The sequence below is a fragment of the Plasmodium fragile genome (genome assembly GCF_000956335.1).
Source record: "Plasmodium fragile strain nilgiri unplaced genomic scaffold supercont1.71, whole genome shotgun sequence".
Taxonomy (NCBI): domain Eukaryota; phylum Apicomplexa; class Aconoidasida; order Haemosporida; family Plasmodiidae; genus Plasmodium; species Plasmodium fragile.
Genome location: NW_012192651.1, coordinates 985 through 21,530, shown reverse-complemented (window position 1 = coordinate 21,530; position 20,546 = coordinate 985). Strand labels below are relative to the sequence as shown.

The 20,546-nt window shown below is 34.7% G+C and overlaps 5 protein-coding genes across 5 annotated transcripts; 2 read left to right on the top strand and 3 right to left on the bottom strand.

Annotated features, from left to right (window-relative positions):
• Nucleotides 1–420: 420 nt before the first annotated feature.
• On the top strand, nucleotides 421–2,418 carry AK88_04660 (uncharacterized protein; the record flags this gene model as incomplete). The annotated part of the gene is made up of 1 exon (XM_012482269.1): nucleotides 421–2,418. The coding sequence occupies one exon, from the start codon at nucleotides 421–423 to the stop codon at nucleotides 2,416–2,418; it is 1,998 nt and encodes a 665-aa protein (XP_012337692.1).
• A 1,266-nt stretch (nucleotides 2,419–3,684) lies between these two features.
• AK88_04659 (uncharacterized protein) lies at nucleotides 3,685–11,133 on the bottom strand (the record flags this gene model as incomplete). The annotated part of the gene is made up of 1 exon (XM_012482268.1): nucleotides 3,685–11,133. One exon carries the CDS (start codon nucleotides 11,131–11,133, stop codon nucleotides 3,685–3,687), a length of 7,449 nt encoding a protein of 2,482 aa, XP_012337691.1.
• Nucleotides 11,134–12,641: 1,508 nt separating this feature from the next.
• On the bottom strand, nucleotides 12,642–13,283 carry AK88_04658 (ribosomal protein S16; the record flags this gene model as incomplete). Its single annotated transcript, XM_012482267.1, has 1 exon — nucleotides 12,642–13,283. The coding sequence occupies one exon, from the start codon at nucleotides 13,281–13,283 to the stop codon at nucleotides 12,642–12,644; it is 642 nt and encodes a 213-aa protein (XP_012337690.1).
• A 769-nt stretch (nucleotides 13,284–14,052) lies between these two features.
• Nucleotides 14,053–15,490, top strand: AK88_04657 (uncharacterized protein; the record flags this gene model as incomplete). Its single annotated transcript, XM_012482266.1, has 2 exons — nucleotides 14,053–14,114; nucleotides 14,287–15,490. 2 exons carry the CDS (start codon nucleotides 14,053–14,055, stop codon nucleotides 15,488–15,490), a joined length of 1,266 nt encoding a protein of 421 aa, XP_012337689.1.
• Nucleotides 15,491–15,968: 478 nt separating this feature from the next.
• Nucleotides 15,969–19,265, bottom strand: AK88_04656 (uncharacterized protein; the record flags this gene model as incomplete). Its single annotated transcript, XM_012482265.1, has 1 exon — nucleotides 15,969–19,265. The coding sequence occupies one exon, from the start codon at nucleotides 19,263–19,265 to the stop codon at nucleotides 15,969–15,971; it is 3,297 nt and encodes a 1,098-aa protein (XP_012337688.1).
• Between the last annotated feature and the right edge of the window lie 1,281 nt (nucleotides 19,266–20,546).

Below are 20,546 nucleotides of genomic sequence, written 5' to 3'. Positions count from 1 at the left end.
CATCTTGTGGCATCGTGTATGCGAAACTTCATTTTGCAACATTTCTCGTTTTTTCCCCCTCGTGCATCATGAAAAGGTTCCCATTTTTCTTTAACGATATCGGTGGTAAATTAATTGAAGAGAAAATAAAATCTTTTTTGTTAAGAAGCGAAACATTTCACAGGTTTGCGATAAAAACGTACGAAATATACAATGAGGTGAGGAGTAAGTTTAACGATTTCACCAGGAAATGATCCATGGACGTGTTGGCTCCTGGCAAGCGCGACGAATGTGCATAATATACATCTCGCATGAATAACTGGTATACGAACCGCGCATGTGTAACGTACATCAGAAGCTGCGCACACGCAGGGAACACATCTATACCCCTTGCGCATTTGTCACAATTCCCAACTTTTGCTTCCGAGTCCGTATAATATAATGCCTTTTTTAAATAATGCGCTGAATGTAAAAGAATTAATTCACAAGTTGAAGAGCACCAATTTTGTGCACACACGGGCTGTTTGCGAAGTGCATATAGAGTGTGCCCGATCCGCCGCTTTTGAATCACACCATGTGAGCAGAACGTGTGCCAATAGAGTGTTTAGGAAAGAGCGCAGAAAACACCTGTCGCCATTTTGGAGAAGCGCCAAATATCGCCATGTCGCGAAGGGAAAAAGGGTACAAAATGTTACATGCAGGAAGAGGACATCCCCGTTTGGAGCGGTGTCCAGAAAACAACTCCGCCTGCACGAGGTTCAAATAGACCTATTAAATGAGGAATTAAAAAGTTTGGAAAAAAATATTAATGAAAACAGAATAGTGACAAATGAAGATAAGGAAATTTCGTTGGCGCATTTTAAATACCCAAGTCAAAAGCTTTATAAAGCAAGTGAAGAAGAAATAAATTTAATTAAAAAAAGTGAAGGACAATATTATTTACCCTTAGAATGTGAAAATAGCACAATGATAAGGCTGATCGATATAAAGAACAAAGTATCATCCCCCATTTTTCGATGCGTTCGTAATAGTAAATTCGGGTTGAGAAAAAATGAAAGAGTCTTTTTCTTTTTCTATTCGTTTTTTATTTGTTCCTTCTGTTTTTTCATGGGACTTTGGCAATACAAAAAAATGGGGAAGAAGAAATTTCTGATTGATTACATTATGCACAATTTGAGCCAACCAGTCATAAACATTACTGACTCGGATTTCCCATGGTTTGATGATTATATAGCTTTGAAAAAGAATTACCAAATTTTGCAGCAACACGAAGGGGAAGAAGATTTACTGAGGAATTTTAACTTGTTGAATGTACTTCCCATGGTATTATCATTTTATAAGAGGATAAAAGGACGCCCAGATGAGGCGTTTACAAAAGGGGATAAGTCAATCTGTGTTAACAACAGAAGAGAGGATATCCCACAAAAGGACGAACAAGGGATAGATGTACAAGCATTACATTCTGATATTATTGCGCATGAGGAGGAAATAAAATTAACCGTCGATTTGGACAATATGCATAGTGTACATGATTGGATGAATCGAATAAGGAACGAAAACTTCATAACCCAGTTTTGCAGAAAAGTTTTTCCGAAAGGTATAACTGAAGAGGAATTGAAAAAACTTATAATTGAAAAGTACAAATATAGGAAAGTGCAGATAACTGGAGTGTTGGATACAACTAACGAATTTTTTGTAGGACCCAAAATGTATGAACATGATAAAAAAAAAAAATATTATTACGTAATTTGTCCTATATTTTTAAAAAATGGCAAGTGTGTACTAGTAAATAGGGGATTAATATGTGGAGATATGTTAGAACAGAAAAAGAAGGAAATTCCCAAAGTAGTGACAATAAGGGGTGTATTAGATCCTGGTGAGCTATACGAATGTTCCTTTAGAAAATTAAAAAACCTGTCCAACAAACATGTGTACAGCAATTATCTGTACTATTATGATATTGCAGAAATTTGTCACTATGCAAATGTTGCACATTTTGAAGGCTCCTCTTTTTTCATTGCCAATATATATGATATAATCGTTCACGAAGATTATAATAGTGATATAATAAAGGATCATTATTCCAATTGCAATAAGGAAGGCACCAAGTTGCTGAACTCTCATGTGGAAAAAGTAAATGGCGTTACGTTAGATGACATGGATCGGGAAAGTCAAGAACGAATAAAACGTTTGTTACAAAGGGGTCCTGGCTGTGCAGGTGGCAAAAATGATAAGAAGGAAACCAATATATCAGCTCCAAATGGAAAACCTTTTCGATATGATGAACATTTTATACATAAAAAGAAAAGGGAGTATTTCAAATTTTACGCCGACGAGACAACACATTTTAATTATGCTTGTCAGTGGTTTCTTTTTTCTTTTGTCTTTTCAACCATCTCTATGTTTAAGTTTTTGCAGTTCAAGAAGTGGGTTTTTTGAAATTTTCTTCCGGAAAGTCAATTATGCTAGGCATACAACTATTTGCTCACATGTGTACATGTCTGTACATAAGAAGTTTTTTGTTTTATTGTTCATTTTGGGGCTTTTTCCCTAATAATTAATTATTGCACGGTGAGACGTAATTGAAGGAGAGGATACAAGTGATCATTATTGTACACCGGTTCTTTACCGTTCATCATGCACACCTTTTGTTTTTGTTTTTATTTTTTTTTTTTTTTTTGATTCCAATGAGCAAACCATTTGGTGTTAACAGAATTTGCGCATTTCGCAACTCTTTTCAAAGCAATTAACTAACCTGCTACTCCATGTATTTGTATCATGTTTCACGTTTCCGTGTTTTAGTCATACCTTCAGTAGAAGAAGTATCGGTATTTTAACATATGTTATAATAGCTAAGCTTTGTTTTGGGGGCGGGAACATGTTAAGACGACATAGGAAAACAAAAAAAAAAGAAAAGAAAAACTATTGTACAGGGAACGGAAATCATAATTAACATGGATGCATGTTAATACAAAGGTTAGCAGCCATAATATGTGGACATTCTTTTTAAAAATCACTTCAAAAACGCTATATTTACAAAAAAAAATAATATGATTAATATCTACAATCCGGAAGTTACATCATGTGAAGGGGGGGTAAAAAATAATAAATCAGATACACATTTTATGCGGTAATGTAATAATGATGGACGGGCAAAATAAATATATTCCCCGTTGATTAAGGACAAAATTCGTCATTATTGCCTCTATACATTTAAGGCTTCTTCGGCTTGAATGCTCAAAAATTGGCAAGGCTGCTTGCAAAAAACAACAAAAAAATAAAGGGGCAACATTCGGCATAAAAAATGAAGCAGGACACACTATTATGTGAGTGTTCCAGTGCGTTGCACTTCACCCCTTTCCGCATGTATATTTGTTGCAGTTTTGTTATTGTATCTCTGATGAGCATTCGTTCTATCAAATCATTTCACGACAAGGGGAGCAATAAAGTGACCACTTAAATGATCATGTGGGTGATACAGTATATTACATCTCTTTCTCACATTAACCATGCAATCAGGCTCAACGTTTACGTATAGAAGGAATACATTTTGTTCCATTCTTCATTTGTTCTAACTGTAATGCGATTCACAACCGTTCGAGGGCATCCTTTTACAGGCATTCTCGTGTACTTATGTGTGGCCGTATTTCTTCTCATAAGATTGTATTTCCTCCTTTTGGGATAAGCCTTTTGATAAAAAATCGTTTAAGAAGTTATCTTACAGCTTCCAGAACGTCGTTTTTTTTTTTTTTTTTTTTCTTCTCTTGCATTTTTCCTTTCCCCTTCTTTAATATTCTCATCCAGTTGTGCCCTATTTATAAAAATAAAGCTGTTTTTTTTCTTGTAATTCGTACCGGAGATATGCATTTTGGTGCCACTTTTGTCTTCTTCGTCTGTTTTGTTGTACAACGCAGTGTTATTGCTATGTGCTTTGTTTTTATCTAAATTTAGTTCTCTTGTTTTTAAAATGCGCAAAAGGCTTTTCTTCTGTCTCTGTTTCGTGCGTGTTCTATGCACATAGCGCTTCCTGACAGTTGGTCGCTTGTTAAAGGCGTCGACATAGGGCTTAGGAAATAATCTAGAGGATAAATTCATTCTCTTTCCAATGATCTTAAAGCCATGTACTAGTCTCTTTGATTCATTACGTTTACGTAATTTGAAGGGGAACATGTGAATTTTATTGTCTACCTTATTTTTCATCATGCCTGATGAACCATTTTGGACCTCATTATTTAATTTTCTTGCGGGAATTTCATCTTTGTTTTCATGCGTAATATTTGAGTACAAAACTGGTTTTCTGTTACTACAGTTTATTCGTTTTCTTATCCTCTTGTCATTGAACATTTTAGAATTATTTTGCTCTAACGCGAATTTTGTATGGTTATTTTGAGGTTCGTTGCTTTGTGGGGGTGTATTCTTATTCGTCTCAGAATCTTTTGTAATATTTGTGTATATTTTTTTTTTCACTATGTTGAACATATGAAAGAAAAAGCTATTTTCTTTTACGGGTGCGTTACCATCTGTTGTCTCCTTTTCTGTTATGTTTTCCTTATTCCTTATTTTGACCACCTTTGGATGTACTTTCAATATAGCTAAACGCTTAAAATTGTTTTTTACCAATGTTGTTATGAGGTTTTTCAGGTAGGCCCTATCTACGGGCAATTCACCATTATGTTCGCTGCACATGTATTCTTTTCTGTTGCTTCTTTTGAAAAACACTCTATTGGAACATACATTTTTGGATCCATTTATTTCGTTGCTTGCAGTGTGCGTATTGTGTTCATGCAAATATCTATCGTTCACGTTGATGTCCCAATCTTTCAATTTCTCATTATTTTCTTGGGAACATACAAGCACGATATACATTGCTCTTCTGCACTTGTTGGATATAGGTATTTTTTTCTTATGCTTGACAAATTCCTCTACATTTTTAAAACGGGCAAAATTCTCTATGACTAAGTTACCACGATTAATTAATATCAAATTGCTCAAAATTATTTGGCACTTTACTAATCGCAGAAAAACAAAATAATATCCCTCTACATTGTTATGAATAAACAACAAATCTGACAATTTTATATGTAGGCACAAATGGTCATCCTCGGGAAGTGTGAGGCTGTCTGATAATTTTTGGTTTTTGGTGTACCCGTAGAGGTTTTTGAAGCTGTTGCTGGTCTTGTTCTTTTTCTTTTTCTGGTATACCGAATTATATTTCGTAAGGAACTGTAAAAAGCTCGGAGGCACAATATCTCTAATTTTGGGGATATCATTTATTATGTAATCTATGTGTATTTTGTATTTATCCCCAAAATGATCATCAAAAGATGAACTGAATTCAAAAAAGAGAGAGAACATTTCTGAGCTGTACGTGGATAATTTTATTTTTCGAATAACTTCTTTTGCTTTTTCATCCTCTTTTTGAGTATATTTTCTCTTTGTCTGTATCGGATGGTGAATTTCATTATCACTTTTGTTGTCTTCCTGTGTGCCGCTTTCCTCATGTATTGCCTGCCTTTCGTCTTCCCCATTATGTTCAGCCTTTTTGCTATTGATTTCATGCGCATGTATTTGTTGTATTACTTTATGACTGCATTTTGCGGCCTGTTCTTGTGTATACTTATCATCCCTTTTTTTGTCCTCCCATGACAGCGCACATGGGGAATTCGTAGTCATAGTAATTAGACCTCTTTTTTCGTAAAATTCTCTTTTGATAATCCTCAATTTGTGCATGCAGAAGGATAATATGAAAAGAATAAAATCACAAGTGACTTCACTCGTTTGATTTTTCATCTGTATTAATCGCACCCATATGTATAGCAAGCAGAACACATTATCGAATTTGCTGAAGATGAGGTTAAGGAAAAATAATGATGGCCACGTATCGCTAACTGCCGCATCGACGTAATAACTAACGTATGGGAAGAAATATTGAAACAGAAGGCGAAATAACTTTCCATTAGTGTTACATATTTGCATAGTTATGTTTGATAAGGCACAGCTGATCGTGTCTGTCTGTATGCTTGCGTTAATTCCTGGAGAGCTATACATGCAACTATGTTGTTGGAACATATAGGGGGCATAATAATATAGTATGTTTTCAAATACGCAGAGAATTTCGTAGGGTTGAAGGTTTAAATAGAACAGACTTATTATCATATCGTGCATACCTTGGAAATATTTTATTTTGTGCAGATAGCAAAACAACATGATGCATTTCACCGATTCGACTTGGATGTATTGTACTGTATTTTGGGAAAGATTGGTATTTTGCAGCCATAGGTTTCTTTTAATGTCTTCGTACAAAATGTTTGTTTCTTCCACGTTCTCATCAGCGTCATCATCAGTGTCGTCATCATTCTCGTCATCAGTACCATCAGTGCTGTGGATAACTCTGTGGTCAATGAGGTGGTCTTTAGCCTTCGCATCGGAGACTGAAGAATGCTTATCTTCCATTTGAATATATTCCTCCTTCACCATTTCAGTTTCTGTATCTAGGAGAATTGGGTCGTTCTGGAGAGTTGCGCAACCTTTTTCTTGTGCGAGCAATATGTTAGAGTGACTATATTTATTCCCTTCCATTGCGTTATCTATTTTTTCATTTATTGGCTCATTAGTGGCATTCCTTGTGGTTTGCATGTTATTACTTCTCTGGGGAACTACTCCATTTTGGTCTTGTGCTGGGTTAAAAATTCGCCTCAGCTTTTCTTCAAAGTGGGTTATGTGAGCATATCTTTCTGTTCTGTCCTTTTTAGTGCCGCTAGTACTGCACGTGCTAATTTCGTTCTTTCGTTCATTGTGTGATGCATTTTGTTGCTCACTTTGTCTGTCATATTCTGGTCCATTTCCTCTTTCCTTGCTAACTGTTCCCTTATCGTAGTCGAATGAGTGATACAGGCAGTTAATGTGACGTAATCGATTTTCTTTGATGTGTAATTGCTTAAATAACTCATGCTTGTTTATTTCTATGCAAAGCTGACTACAGCCTGTTATTGTTTCTCCCCTTGTTACTTTGTTAGAATCTATATGAGGAATCTCCGTGTTAACGTTATCATCATTCAGCATATGAGCAGGGGAATATATATTCTTTTCATTGAATTCTGGTTTAGCAAAAGCGTAACCATTTGGGGTTACACTATTATGCCAGCTCTCGGTGTACGTTCTTTTGGAAGTTTTACATTCTCCCATGTCACCATTTGTACTTACACGTTGATTGTTGCTGCTTTCGTCATCCTCTTCGGGGGCGATACTACTGATTGGGATGCCCTTTTCAGAATGGTCATTATTACTTTCTTTGCACTTTCCACAATTCATTGCGCTGTCTTTTGCATTTTTATACTGTTCTCCAATTGTCTTATTTCCACAAGGAATTGTTTCATCCAAAGTTTCACCTATGCATGCATTATATCCGCTTTCAGCCTGATCACCTTTTTCGCATTCATTCAAAATCATTTTTTGTTTAAACTCTTCGGTGTTGTTCCCATTGTACATATTTTCATTTTCAAGTTCGACACATTTTGGTTCCTTGCCATCACCATTTGGTTCCGCTTGCGTTTCCTGTGTATGCGTCAAAACATCATGTTCTTTGTTTTCATGCATATTCGGAGATTTTTTCTGCTGATTGTTGCAACGCTCTAGTTTTTCTTGATCCAGAACACGTACGCAATCGTTGTTGTTGGTTGTTCTTATAGCAGTTTCATCCTGCATGGTGTAACCATTGTGTGTTGTTTTCTTTTTTCCCTTTTTTTCATTTGTTGCTTCTTCTGTACATTGTGTTTGCAATATGGTGCGAATACATTCCAGCGTTAATTCTTGCTCCTCTGCTTCAATTTTTTCATTTAACAAGGCAACTATGTTTCTGTTATTTTGCTGCTTAAAAATGATAGCACTTACTTCTTCTTTTGCGTCTGCTTTTGTGGGAGCATTGAAATGTTCGACATCGTCGTGGCTAGTTAAGGAGTTCGATTTGTCAGTCTCACCCTTCGTAATATCATCGCTAATGATCCTTTTTTGATCCTTTTTGCATATTTCGCTGTTTGCTGCTTCATCTTCTGTTGTGCTAGCTTTATGCTCAGATATGTTATTGAAGCATTCCCCTGGTACGTTTTCTTTTTTTTTTTTATTTTTTGTTTCTTCTTCTTGTTCCTCCTTTGTGGTGATTTGTGCTTCCTGTTGTAGATCCAGGTTTCGTCTTTTTTTGTCTTCATAAATTGTACCTCCTTCGATGTTCGCATATTTGTTCCCCCCGTTGGTGTGATAACATTGTGCACAATAGTATCCTTTTTCAATGCCCATTTCAACATCTTGTTCGCTTGTCCCCGGGCCATGTTCGTGTGAATCCTGTTTGTCCATATTTTCGTCTTTCAAAAATTTGCTTATTGTACTTTGAGACGTGCCATCATTCTGAATGCTGCTTGATATGCCTACTGAGTGTGCTTCCTGGTCGGCCCTTCTTGCACTACTCTTTAAGGAGGCCTCATTATCTGTGTTGCTACTATACATGTTGTTAGGAAATTCCCAATTAATACGTATGTCCACTTCTTCTTGTTTATCTTCTGCTGTATCACTGCCTTTGCATGTTTGATTTTTGTCTTCTAGGCATTCTTCTTCCTTTGTTTCCTTTTCAAAAATGGCCGGCTTTACAGTTCGTTGTTCTATCTGGCGGGGGCCATTTTGTTCATTCAAACTTTGTGTTTCCACAATATTTCTAGCGGAAAAATCAGCCCTTTCTATATTACCGTTTTTGCGATCTTCGTCTTCATTTCCAGTTTTCATAACATTTTGTGTCAATTCTGGTACTGTTGAGCATGATTCTTGTTCTTCATTTTCATGATCTGCATTTGTCTCTTTTAATCCTGCCACTTGTCCAGGCTGCTGTTCGTGCAGTGGTTCTTTCACATGAATCCCTTGGCCGCAAGGTCCTATGTGGGTACTCAAATTGGATGTGCAATTATGTAGTCGTTGCTTCTCTATGTGGTTGATATTTTCAGTAAGTTGTGCGCTAGCAATGTGTGCATTATGATCAGCATGATCACTTTTTCCGTGCATTTTATTCTCCCCTTGCTGCTTAGCTTGTTCCCTCCTTTGGTTGCTCATCGTGTCGTCCACATCTGAATTAAATAATTTTTCAACATGCATACATTGCTCATCATGAAGATCCGTTTTTAAAAAGGAACTGAGAAATTCATGTTCATTGAAAATTTCTGCTTTATCGTTAAAATATGTATTTTGTTGTTTCTGCTGTTTTTGTTCTTTTTCTATATTCAAAAAATTTCTGTAACGCTGAGTTGACAATGCGTTTGTGTAATTATGCTGTTTTTTACTAGATGAATCTTGAATAATATTTTTATAATTTATAATTTTTTTTTTTTTTAATTTAAAATTTAGGGGAATATTAATGATGTGTGAACTGGCGTCTTTAATTTCTTGTTTTTTGCAAGCGTTACCACATGCTTTTAGTGGTTCACTCTTTACAACACCCTTTTTCTCATGCACACTGCTAAGTGTGCGTTCTGCACTCGTATTATTGTTACTACAATGATAATGTGGATGCAGTTGTTCATCATATTTATTTGCAGCACATAAAACTGCAGCTTGTTCATTCGTTTTTTTTATAAAATTTTGCACATCCGTTTTACCCCTAAATTCCTTCTCAAAGTCTACGTAATGTTCGTACAGCTTTGATTTCGAGTTTTTGTTCTGTACAGTTTTTTTAAAATAATTATTGTTTGTGTATTTATTATTTTTTAGCACATTGCTGTTTATGCTCATATCAAATGAATGTCTCAAGTTGAAATTGCTAATAAGGGCGTTTGCGTTTCCGGAAGGATTATTCTTCAGGCCGTCATTAAATTTTTCTAAATTTTGAAGATACTGTTTTTTTTCCATATACTCATTCATGAATTGCATAACTGTATCATTCCAGTTGGCACCTTTATTATGAATTAGCTCATCTTTCCTTTGTGTGTCCTGAGGTAGGCTGTGTTCTTGGTTCACGCTTTTTCCCCCCTGTACGTGGTTACTGAAATAATGTGAAAGGTTCAGGTGTTCCATCCGTTTATTGATGCCAAAGTTGAGGTCTTTTTTTGGGGGGAAGTTACTTTTTTGGAAAGAAATACCATCAGGGGGGTTGTTTCCCATTTTAATGTTGACATAATTACAACTGTCACAATCGTCGTTGTTATTCAAATGAGAGGTGCTTACATTTTTTACTTTTTCAGAATGATTCATAGGGTGTAAGTACTGTGGAAATTTTTTTTTACCGTTAAATATGGCTGTATGTTCTGTGCTGAGGGAAATGATATTACTGGCAATAACCGTTGGCTTGCTTCTAATTTGATTACTTGAGGGACAATTAGAATTGATGTCTCTTCCATTCTGTGGCGGTACTTCATTTAGATATTTTCTAATTGAATTCTGGGTGTTATCATGGAAGGAGTTTTTTTTGTAGTGGTTAACTTTTTTGTTATTTGTCCATTCTTCCCTATCGCATGTGCTTGCGCTGTCTAATCTATAGTGATACGAATCCTTGAACTTCATGTTGTTATTACTATTAGCTTTGGCTTTAATGCTGTCATGTTGAGTATGTTTGTCGAATAGATTAATGTGTTCGAAGGTACCATTTCGGTGTTCATCCCTTTCATTGGCGTGGCTGTGAATGCTTCTTCTAAACTTTTGCATAATTCTTATTTTGCTAATTTTGTCGAGAGATTTGTTTAGATTTATTCCATACTTGGCTGTACTGTTATTCCTGACAAATTTATTTTCCACATTTAGGTGAGCTTTATTTAAGCTGACAATATTACTCTCGTGCTTGCCATTGGTTATTTCCTGCTTGTCCATATCTGCTACTCGTTTGACATGGTTGTCATCGATGCTGTGCTTACTGTAGTACGTTCTGGAATCGCATAAGAAAGGTCTATTATCCGAGAATAAATTCGCATCAAAGTGATTACTACTTGGAAAAATTTCGCTTTCATCGTGTGAGATTGTGTACTTCTCATTGTTTTTGTTTACCGCATTAGCAGGGTTCTTATTGTGGTAGTTTTCAGTTTTTGTGTGCAGTTTTAGATTAAATGCTGAAGTTTTGAGTCTTTTTATGTCTTGGACGCTTTTCTTATAGTTACGCAAAATGTTGCTATTATTGAGGCTATCCATGTTGTCAGGTGAGGGAAAAATTTGTACCAGTTAAGTCAACTGTATTAGTTGTCGCAGCTGTGTTAACCGTGTTAGTCGTGTTACTTTTTCCCCTGTTCCCAATTGGGAGGCTATAAGCAAGGGGCCAACACGTGGCAACACATATGTGTGTGCTATTTTGTGTGTTTCATGTGTGGGTGCCAGTGTGAATTAAGTGTAGTTTCAGTGACTTTTGTTTTTCTTTCGTGCGAAATTTAATTTGAGACAGGCGCTGCTCTTACACGCACGCATATGTGGCAGTAACCAAAACAATATCCTTTAATTCAGCACAGGTGCTATTATTAAAATGTGACACATATATGATGTGTTCTTTTAACGAATTGGGGTATACGTGAAAAAGGAGTGTTAAACTGTTTTCAAAAAAAAAAGAAAAAAAACAAAAAAAAAATGCGTCAAATGTGGAAAATAAGTTAAAAAACAACTTAAAGTGGCACATTTATATACCACACAAAGTTGTCTATTTAGCAGAACAATGTATCGTTACGTCATGGTTTTATTTACTCTTTTGTCCATATGTTTATATTAGGTATGGCAACCATTTGAAAAACAGAATATCGCACATTTTCATGAACAACTGTTCATACATGTAACATACCAAAATTCCCACTTCGCAAAAAAAAAAAAAAAAAAAAATTACCACAAAGTTGACCAAATTAGATCAGTTTATGGTGTGTCACTTTTTGCTATTTTTATTTTCCCTTTTTTGAATTACTTATAACCGGATGGAGTTCATAAAATTCTGTTCTTATTTACAATTTAAAAAGTAACCTGCTTATTTAAGTGTATGCAACGGTAAACACGATAATAAAGCACAACTATTGGTAAGCGTCCGATCTGTATTGAAACGGTTAATTATTAAGTTCGTAAAAATAGGGGGAAAAAAAAAAGAAGTGTTAAATGTGTGTAATTACAGGAAACAAAAAAAAAAAAAAAAATTATATGCACATATATCTTTACATAAATGGAAAAAACGGGAGTTATAATTTTCATATTATATTCCATTTTTCCATTAAGAATGGGTTACCGACAAATTGCACTTTCGCAAGTGTAGGTTTTTGTGTGATTGTATAGTACATGACGAACTAAGACAAAGCATATTTATACAAACAGTACATGCACAGGAGGAGAAATAACAAATTGGACATATTCAACAGAATAATCCTTTGAAAATAACACGTTTCACATTTTAAAAATGTTTCTAAGTTGTTTAAAAAATTATTATGCTGGTATAGGATGAAGACAACAAGCATTTAGGGAAAATGTTTGCAACAATTAGAATTTAATTCTTTATGATGATAGGGCATACAGGAACTGCGATTATAGGACATCTCATTCGTTCTGTGAAAATTGAACAGGTGCGTAACAAATTGAGGGTCACACCTGTGGGTGGTCTTTTTGCTGTCCATTGTGACTTCCTTCGTATTAACATTTTTGGTTAATATAACGTGATATGAGGAGGTAGCCCGTCTTTACCGAATAATTTTCCTAATTTTGTCGGTATGCTCCAAGTCTAAATTTCTATTTTTCGATAATTTTTTAAGATATGTAAGTTCTTCAGGAGTGTATACATAATCATCCTGCTCCTTTTGTTCCTCTTCTGTTTTGTCAAAGTTATTCAGGTATTGTATATTTAAATCTGTTTTCAGGAAATTATTGATTTTTTCTGCTTGTATAAGTTTATGTTTATTTATAATTTCGTTATACTTGTAGTAATATTTATCGGAACACCTTCTGCTATATTTTACTGGGTACTGTGGTATTATTTTACATAAGCTTAAGACGTATTTCATGTGATCACTGAAGTTACAGTTTGCTGCTAGCCAAAATTTAACTCTATTAAACCTTAGTCTAATTTCCTTAATATTTTCAACATTGTTATAATAGTAATCATTATTCGGGTTGCCAATGTTGTACGTGTTTAATTTCTCCCTTATATTATTCTTATTTACATATGTGCCTAAGACTTCGATGTGTTTTCCATTTTTCTTATCTTTTTGATTTGCCACAACAATTTTGAAAAATCTTTTCCTTTTTACACCGTTTATTTGGCATCTTATTCTTGGGGGGCCTTTATCTTTGGAAAAGTATGGCAAAAATAACCTCCTTATCATTTCAAGGATGTGGAAAAACAGAAAGGTATGTTATGGTATCCACGTGATGAACAAATAATCATTGTTTTTCTTCTTTTTATTAATTATTTTTAATATACACAAGTTCACAGAGAGGGGAATTTTTTTCATGTGGGAGACTTATCGCATTCATAATAATGTTGAATTAAAAATGAAAATAATTAAGCTAAATGGGTACATATGTTAAGTGAACACATGAATTTCTGCGCGTAAGCATAATCTATTCAGAGGAATGAAATTTAAGTTTGGACTTGTTCTCAGTATGCTTAAATTGTCGGGTGTACATATAATTGCGCTCTGTGTTATTCTTTTCAAAGTGCTTAAGTAAATGTTTTGTTCTTCCTTGGTCAAATGCAATTTGCATATGTTAACATCTGCATCCATTATTCTTATTCAAAAAAAATTTTTTTTTTTTCAAGCATAAACATAAAAAGCTGCGCTTGCGTACGAGTCCGCATGAATATATATATATATGTACCGTTGCATGTACACATTTTTGGCGGCATAGTCACACTGCACGAGAAGCACATTTCTGTAACACATTATAAGTGCGCGCAAGTTTTTTCCCATGTAAGCATAACAAAATTGAATTAATTCACTACACATGTTATACAGTTGCCAGTTCTTGTTCCGTGAGGTGTTTCTTTTTCTGCGCAACTTACTGTTTATTAAAAATATTAGTAGGGAACTCAGCCAAGTGAAACGTACACACGCTTTATTCATCCTATAATAAATACAAATGCTTGAAGAAATGATTGAAGTTAAGTCTTATAGGTTTAAGAGGAAGCCCCCCGACTTGTTATCCAAGTTTAAGTAAGAACAAGGGATCAGCCAGTCAGCCACGTTGCACATGTGCTATATTGGGCTTGCACCATGCCTCGTTAGCACTTTCATTATACTACGAACAAATGCACCCCCGTGTAACTTGTGCGTCACCTGTTACGTTTCAATATATAATATACTTTTTTTTTATGATCCTTTTCAGAGTGAACAAAGAAGACTGGTACGACTTCGTAAAATACATGAGCGACTTAAGGAACATTTATAAATGCGCACACCAAATGAATGGCCACGGTAAAGATATACCTGGTGAAGATCATATCATTACTATGAATGAAAAGGCCATTTATGAAAATGTACATGATGTTATGAAAATTAAAGAGTGCAACCATGGCATAGAATTTGATGACCGTTCTATCTGTAAAGATTCCTCTTCTGACTCATGTAGCTATTCTGAGGAGTCCGGTAGTGTTTACAAATTTAACAAATATAAAATAATTCACAACAACATATATTCCAATAACGCAAATTTGGACAGGCAAAGAATTGGTGCGAATTACAGAAGTATATGTATACCAGGGCAAGAGCGCGAAGTTAAGGTGGAGACAAAAGGATATAGGCATGAAATAGGCTATAAAAGAAGAACCAAAGAAGATATTCATAAGAGCCCTTGTGACAGTGATGAATTAAATAACAAGAACAATGCATTAAGGGAAAATGATCCACTTGTTCCAAATGAGCAGTGTGATCTGTATAATAAAAAGACTTTGCACAAGTCTTTAACGAAATTAAGCAGGGACAAATTTGGACAAAGAAGTAAAAGTTCGGCACATATATCCTACCAGAATGAATACGATTTAACATACAATTGGAAAGAATATAATGTGTCCTACGAGCAAAATGAATATGACGTAGAGTCCAAAGGTTCTGTCGATAATAATGAAAGTTGCGAGAACAAGTCGCGCAAGTATACATTTAAAGGAAAAGTGGACAATGGGAAAAAGGACAAGAGGAGAACACGGCAGTATTTCAATAATGATGAATTTTCTCGAAGTAACAGCCTTAGCAATTCATGTGTTCAAGACAGTATTAGTGCAAATGATGTGTCAACAGGGGGAAAGAGTAGAATTTTTGGTAAGAAAAATAATAAATATGAGGTGTACTCAAATGCAGTAAATAATGCATACAAAAGTGGCTCCCAGAAGATGAGTAAGCATTCCATAAAGAATGCCAAATTTGACGAAGCAGTACAAAACAACGCACACATTGACGGATCGTATGCATATAATTTTGCCTACATGGATAAAAACGATAGATCAGGTGGCTCTACACCAGTAGAAGCAATGCACGGAACTATCATGAATTTAGACGAGGAAATAAGGAACTACAATTTTCACCTTGATGAGTGAGCGCAATTTAGCCCGTTCGCTTTTGTTAAGAAAATAAACAAACGAGATCGAACCACAAAAAGGGGAGTTCACTGCTTGGATAAAGCAGCCGTGTTTGTTGGTGCATATATGTATAAAAGTGTACATATACAAAGGAGTAGGTGCACCATGCTGGTACAGTTGTGTCGGTTATCCCTTTTTTGCTGCAATAAAAGTGGAACACCATTTTATGTACCGTGCAAGAAAACATAGGAAAAAAATATAACAAATTAAAGAAAAAAAAAAAAAAAAAAATAGGAAGATACAGAAAAAAGTGCCACATGCATACATTCACAGCATGCGAAAAAAACATTTCTTAAGCGATTGTGGTGGTGCTTGGGAATAAAACTCCAAAAGGAGAAAAACAAATCGTAGTTGCTCACAAAAAAAAGAAGGCACTCCTGCGTGAGAATAATGTAGCAAATTTTGTTGCTGCCCGTTTTAATGTGTAAAAAATTTGCTACAATTTTGCTAACAGATCACGTAACAAGGTTGGCTTCCATTCGTGATTTTCATAAAGGTATATAATATTGTTGCTAATATATATGGAACAATTGTTAATCGAATAGACTACATTTCCGTTTATTTTACGATCATTTTTTTGTAAAAATAGGATATCATTTTGTACGCAATAGGTTTCTATATAATTCTTTACGTTGATATTTTCGTCATCTAGCGAATTTCTTGTATATTGATTTACATCATCTTCTATTTTGTTCATCAAGTGCACATATTTTTTTGGAGAGAATACATAACTACTTTTTGATTCATCCCTCATTTGATTTGTTCGTACTTTGGGTTTATAATTTATTTCAAATATCTTATTAATTCTTTGTGGAACAGCGTAAAGAGGAATTGGGATTTTTATATCCTTATATAAGTAATAGTAATTCTGATCATCATCTGTGCAAATTTTAGTTTTGTCAAAGTCTAGCACCATTTCGACAGGGAAGGTAACAATTTTCTCTTGCAATAGGTATGTCTTTATGACGTTTAATATGCTGAACATGATGTTTTTTATGGAATTATCCTTCATTAAATTACTTTCAAAAACATCCTTCACCTTTTTAAAGGTTTCATAAATTTCTTTTTTTTTATTTGTTAGCATTAGCTTTTTTTGTTCCTCACTTTGGGCGTCTTCCTCTGCAGCGCATGGAGCTTCCACTTTTTGCGAACTACATGTTAGTTCATTTTTGTGTACATATGACGCGTTAAGCTCTCTCAGATAAGCACATACGTGCTTTGAAAAATTGTAAAAAAAATATACTTTAAATATGAGAAAGACGATTGTGTCGTCTACGCAGTTGTGCAGTATCATAACTTTACGAAGGCGTTGAACAAAATTGTCGTCCACAAAATCTATGTCAATCAATTCGCAAATTATCCTTTTTACAACAGTTTCGAAAATTTCCTTTTTGTACATATTGTCCATAAGTGCTACTTTGATGAGTTCTATATAATTTTGTGACAAATCAAATTTTTTCAAATGCGGAAATACAGAATGTGTGTAGTACCTAGATAAGCTGGAGCTAATGTCAAACTGTTTGTTAATATCAAACAGAATGCATAGTTTGTTCTTGATGTGTTGTAGAGTGTGTTCCTGTATTTGTGCATTTTCGATGTTTTCCACTTTGGAAATTACTCTTTTTTCAATAAAAATTATTAGTATATTCTTATAATATCTTATATTGATGGCGTCCCTAAAAAGTTTTATATGATTGTAAATTTCTAGAATTTGTTTTGTATAAAGTGCTGGGTACATATATGTGTAGTATATTATGTTGTCAAATTCTTTTTCAATTTTTCGATATTCCATCATACTGTGTTGCTCCGCTCCCATTAGAACAATTTTTTTTAAGCATATTATATATTGTATATCATTTTGATTAAACTTGAGTTGATCGTTTTGGCTCCTAGTATCAGTTGAGGGATGTTCACACGCGGAAACTTCTTCATCCTTTGCGGTCGATGCATTTTGCCTTGTTTCCCTATGCTCTTGACGATGTTGGCAGTTTTCCAAGCTGTCGGAATTTTTCGAACATTCCGAATTAAAATTTTTGTTTGAATTTCCCCCAATTGCCGTTCTTCCATCTTCAACGTCCTTGTCATCACAGATAAACTGCTTCTTTATTCGTTCCTTGTTATTGTGGAAATAAATGCGAAGGAACTCCAAGAGGTAGCGTGACACGTGGATGCTGAGATAAAAGAACTGCGAATTTTCGTAAATAAAAAACACAGAGGTGTACAGGTCACTCAAGAGCAACGGATATTTGCCCTTTTCAATTTCGATATTCCTAATGTTTATTAAATCGAATATGTGTTGTAAGTCATCCAGGGTTTTGTATGTTCCAATGTCATGTGAAGGAGCACCGACTGATCTTGGGGTATTTCTGAAGTATTTGTTCTGGCACAATAGCTTATAGTTACTCGTTAATATATTATTGAGCTTTTCTTCAAAGGTGACAAAGGTACCAGAGTTCAGGTCCCAATGTCTGTCGATTCCTTCTTCGTCTACCCCCCCTACGCTAAATGGGTTAGTTACATGAGTGGGTTGGATATTTATCAATTTAGTGATTCTGCCCCCATTAGGGGAGTTACACACGTATTGATTACCCGTTGTGTGTGCATCCCCATCATCATAACGCTGAGCATAATGATCAGCACAATCATCTGCTCGATTGCCACCATGATCTTCCTCTATTGGGGGATCATGTTGTTTTACACCAAAAAGGTATTCATTGAATGTTGCATTGTTAAAGAGAGAGGGGTAGGGCAGAGTGGTGTGAAAATTTAGCAAGTACTTATACGTTAGGACATTTTTTAAAATTAACACGTGCATCTTGTAAATATCTTTGTGGGAACCAGAACCTTGGTAATTCCTTAATTTAGTTTCGAGCTCTTGTTGTTTTCTTACAACATTGCAATATTGGAACATGATATTTTTAATATGATCAATGAGTACGTTTTGCGCGCTTATTAAATTACTAGCTTGTTCGTCATCGGATTCCTGACCATCATGGTATAAATGAAAATTTGGATTAATGTAGGCGTTATATTTTAACTGTGTCTTAATCCAATTTTTTGTCTTCTTAAAGCTCCAGAACATGTTATATTTATGCTTTTTTTTCCACAACTTTTTGCTATAGAATTGTTCATTAAAAATGTCCATGTAGCTTTCCTGTGTGTATAAGTCAATATCAGAACTGGAATCATTCGAATTTTCTTGTGGCTTTTCTTCTAAAAATGTTACATGCTTTTTTTGAAGTTCTATTGGAGCAATGTTTGTCTTTATTTTGTTCCCAATGCCATCCTGATAGCCCATTTTCCTTAAAATTTTAAACCCTAATCCGTATATTTCAAAAAACTTTTTGTCCTTTTCTTGGAGTTGCTTGAGGTTATACTTTTTTAAATTACTCTTTATAAAATCATTTTCATCCTTCTTTTTGTCAAAACTGAAATCAAAGGTGAAATGTTGAAAGACGTCGTACTTGTTGAAGTCATCTGAATCATCGTCGCTTAAGGTGGCGTTTAATTTATGTGCCTCCTGTTCTGCTGATGGTACATGCTTTTTATTATTGAGAAAACCGCCACTAACAAATTGCACTGGCTTTAAATACTGTTGCGGGTCTACATTTCTGAAGAAGCCTCCTCTTCCATCATGTTTGCCTTTGGAATGTTTTGACTTTTTTTTTTTTTTTCCATTTGGCGCTTTGTTTTTTACCTTTTTGAATTGCGATCCTTTATTGGAAAAGTTCATGGGTCAGACCTGTTCTTTGAGTTTGTCCTACTTATGCGGCGTGTTCATCCCTTTTAAGTTATGTCAGTGGGTTAGCTGGATTGCTTATCGTAAGGGAATAAACAGGGTGCGCACATATATATGCACATAGTATTATGTAGGTATGCATATGTGTTGCTATTTACAACTATCGTAATGTCCCTGCAAATTTATAATTAAATTGTTTCTGTTACAAGTGATGTTTACGTGGTGAATAATTCGAGTTCTGCTGCGTACCAAAGTTGCGCACGTGATTCCTGTTTTCATTTGCCATGAGATTTTTGCGCAAGTGTTCATTTAAGTAGCATTAAAAATGAGGGAAGCATAAATATGAAAACATATTTTCAAGTCGCACGTGTATTTTTTTTTTTTTTCCGTCAGTATTTTACGTTGCATTCATTTTTACATTACAAAACGTTTAAAAAATTGGTGTCGCGTAATAAAATTTCTGTTTGTGCATAACTCCCTTTAATTATTTTTTACGCGTTTTAAAATTATCATATTGTTTTCATACATTTCCACATGTTTTGAAGTGGATAATTTGAGGAAGGAAATGCGTACGGGCATATTTTGACGCCATAATTTGAACACTCTATTATTCTTTTTACACAATTGTGGTTCCTTGTTCGAAGAAAATTTATTAGGAATTAAAATACAAAAAGGGGTAAAAAAAAAAAAAAAAAAAGACCATTTTTTGACATATAAGTATTACCACGGACAAACAATCGGAAAATGCAAAGTTGGTTTCATATCATTAAAATGTAATAAAACATGGTAATACAATGTTCTAGGTTGTTTATACATATGTAAAATAAAACAGCGGGCAGTATATTGACACGGAGAAAGGCCCTAATCGCTTGTGGAGTATAAAGATGTGGGTGCAGATTTTATAAGAACATTCCTTTAAAATAAGCATAAAATGGCAAATTCGTTGTAATTTTTTGGAACACTCCCTATATTGCATAGAATACCATGAGGGTATGGATAATATGGTAAACTGTGTAGTGGCTGCATATTGTATTGGAGAATATAGCCATATGAAACTTGCTTTGCAAGTGTTCCAAATTGCTGTTTAGCACGAATAAGAAATATGTATTGCGAATTTTTTCGGTATTAGCAGAATTAGGGGAAATTTGTTGTTCCGCCTAAATTCTATTCTAAGTTATGGTACCATTCTCGCAAGAGTTCTTGCGTCCCGTTTAAGAAGAATCTTTAACATTTCGAAAGAATATAAAGTGTACCTTTGTGAATAAAAGAATATTC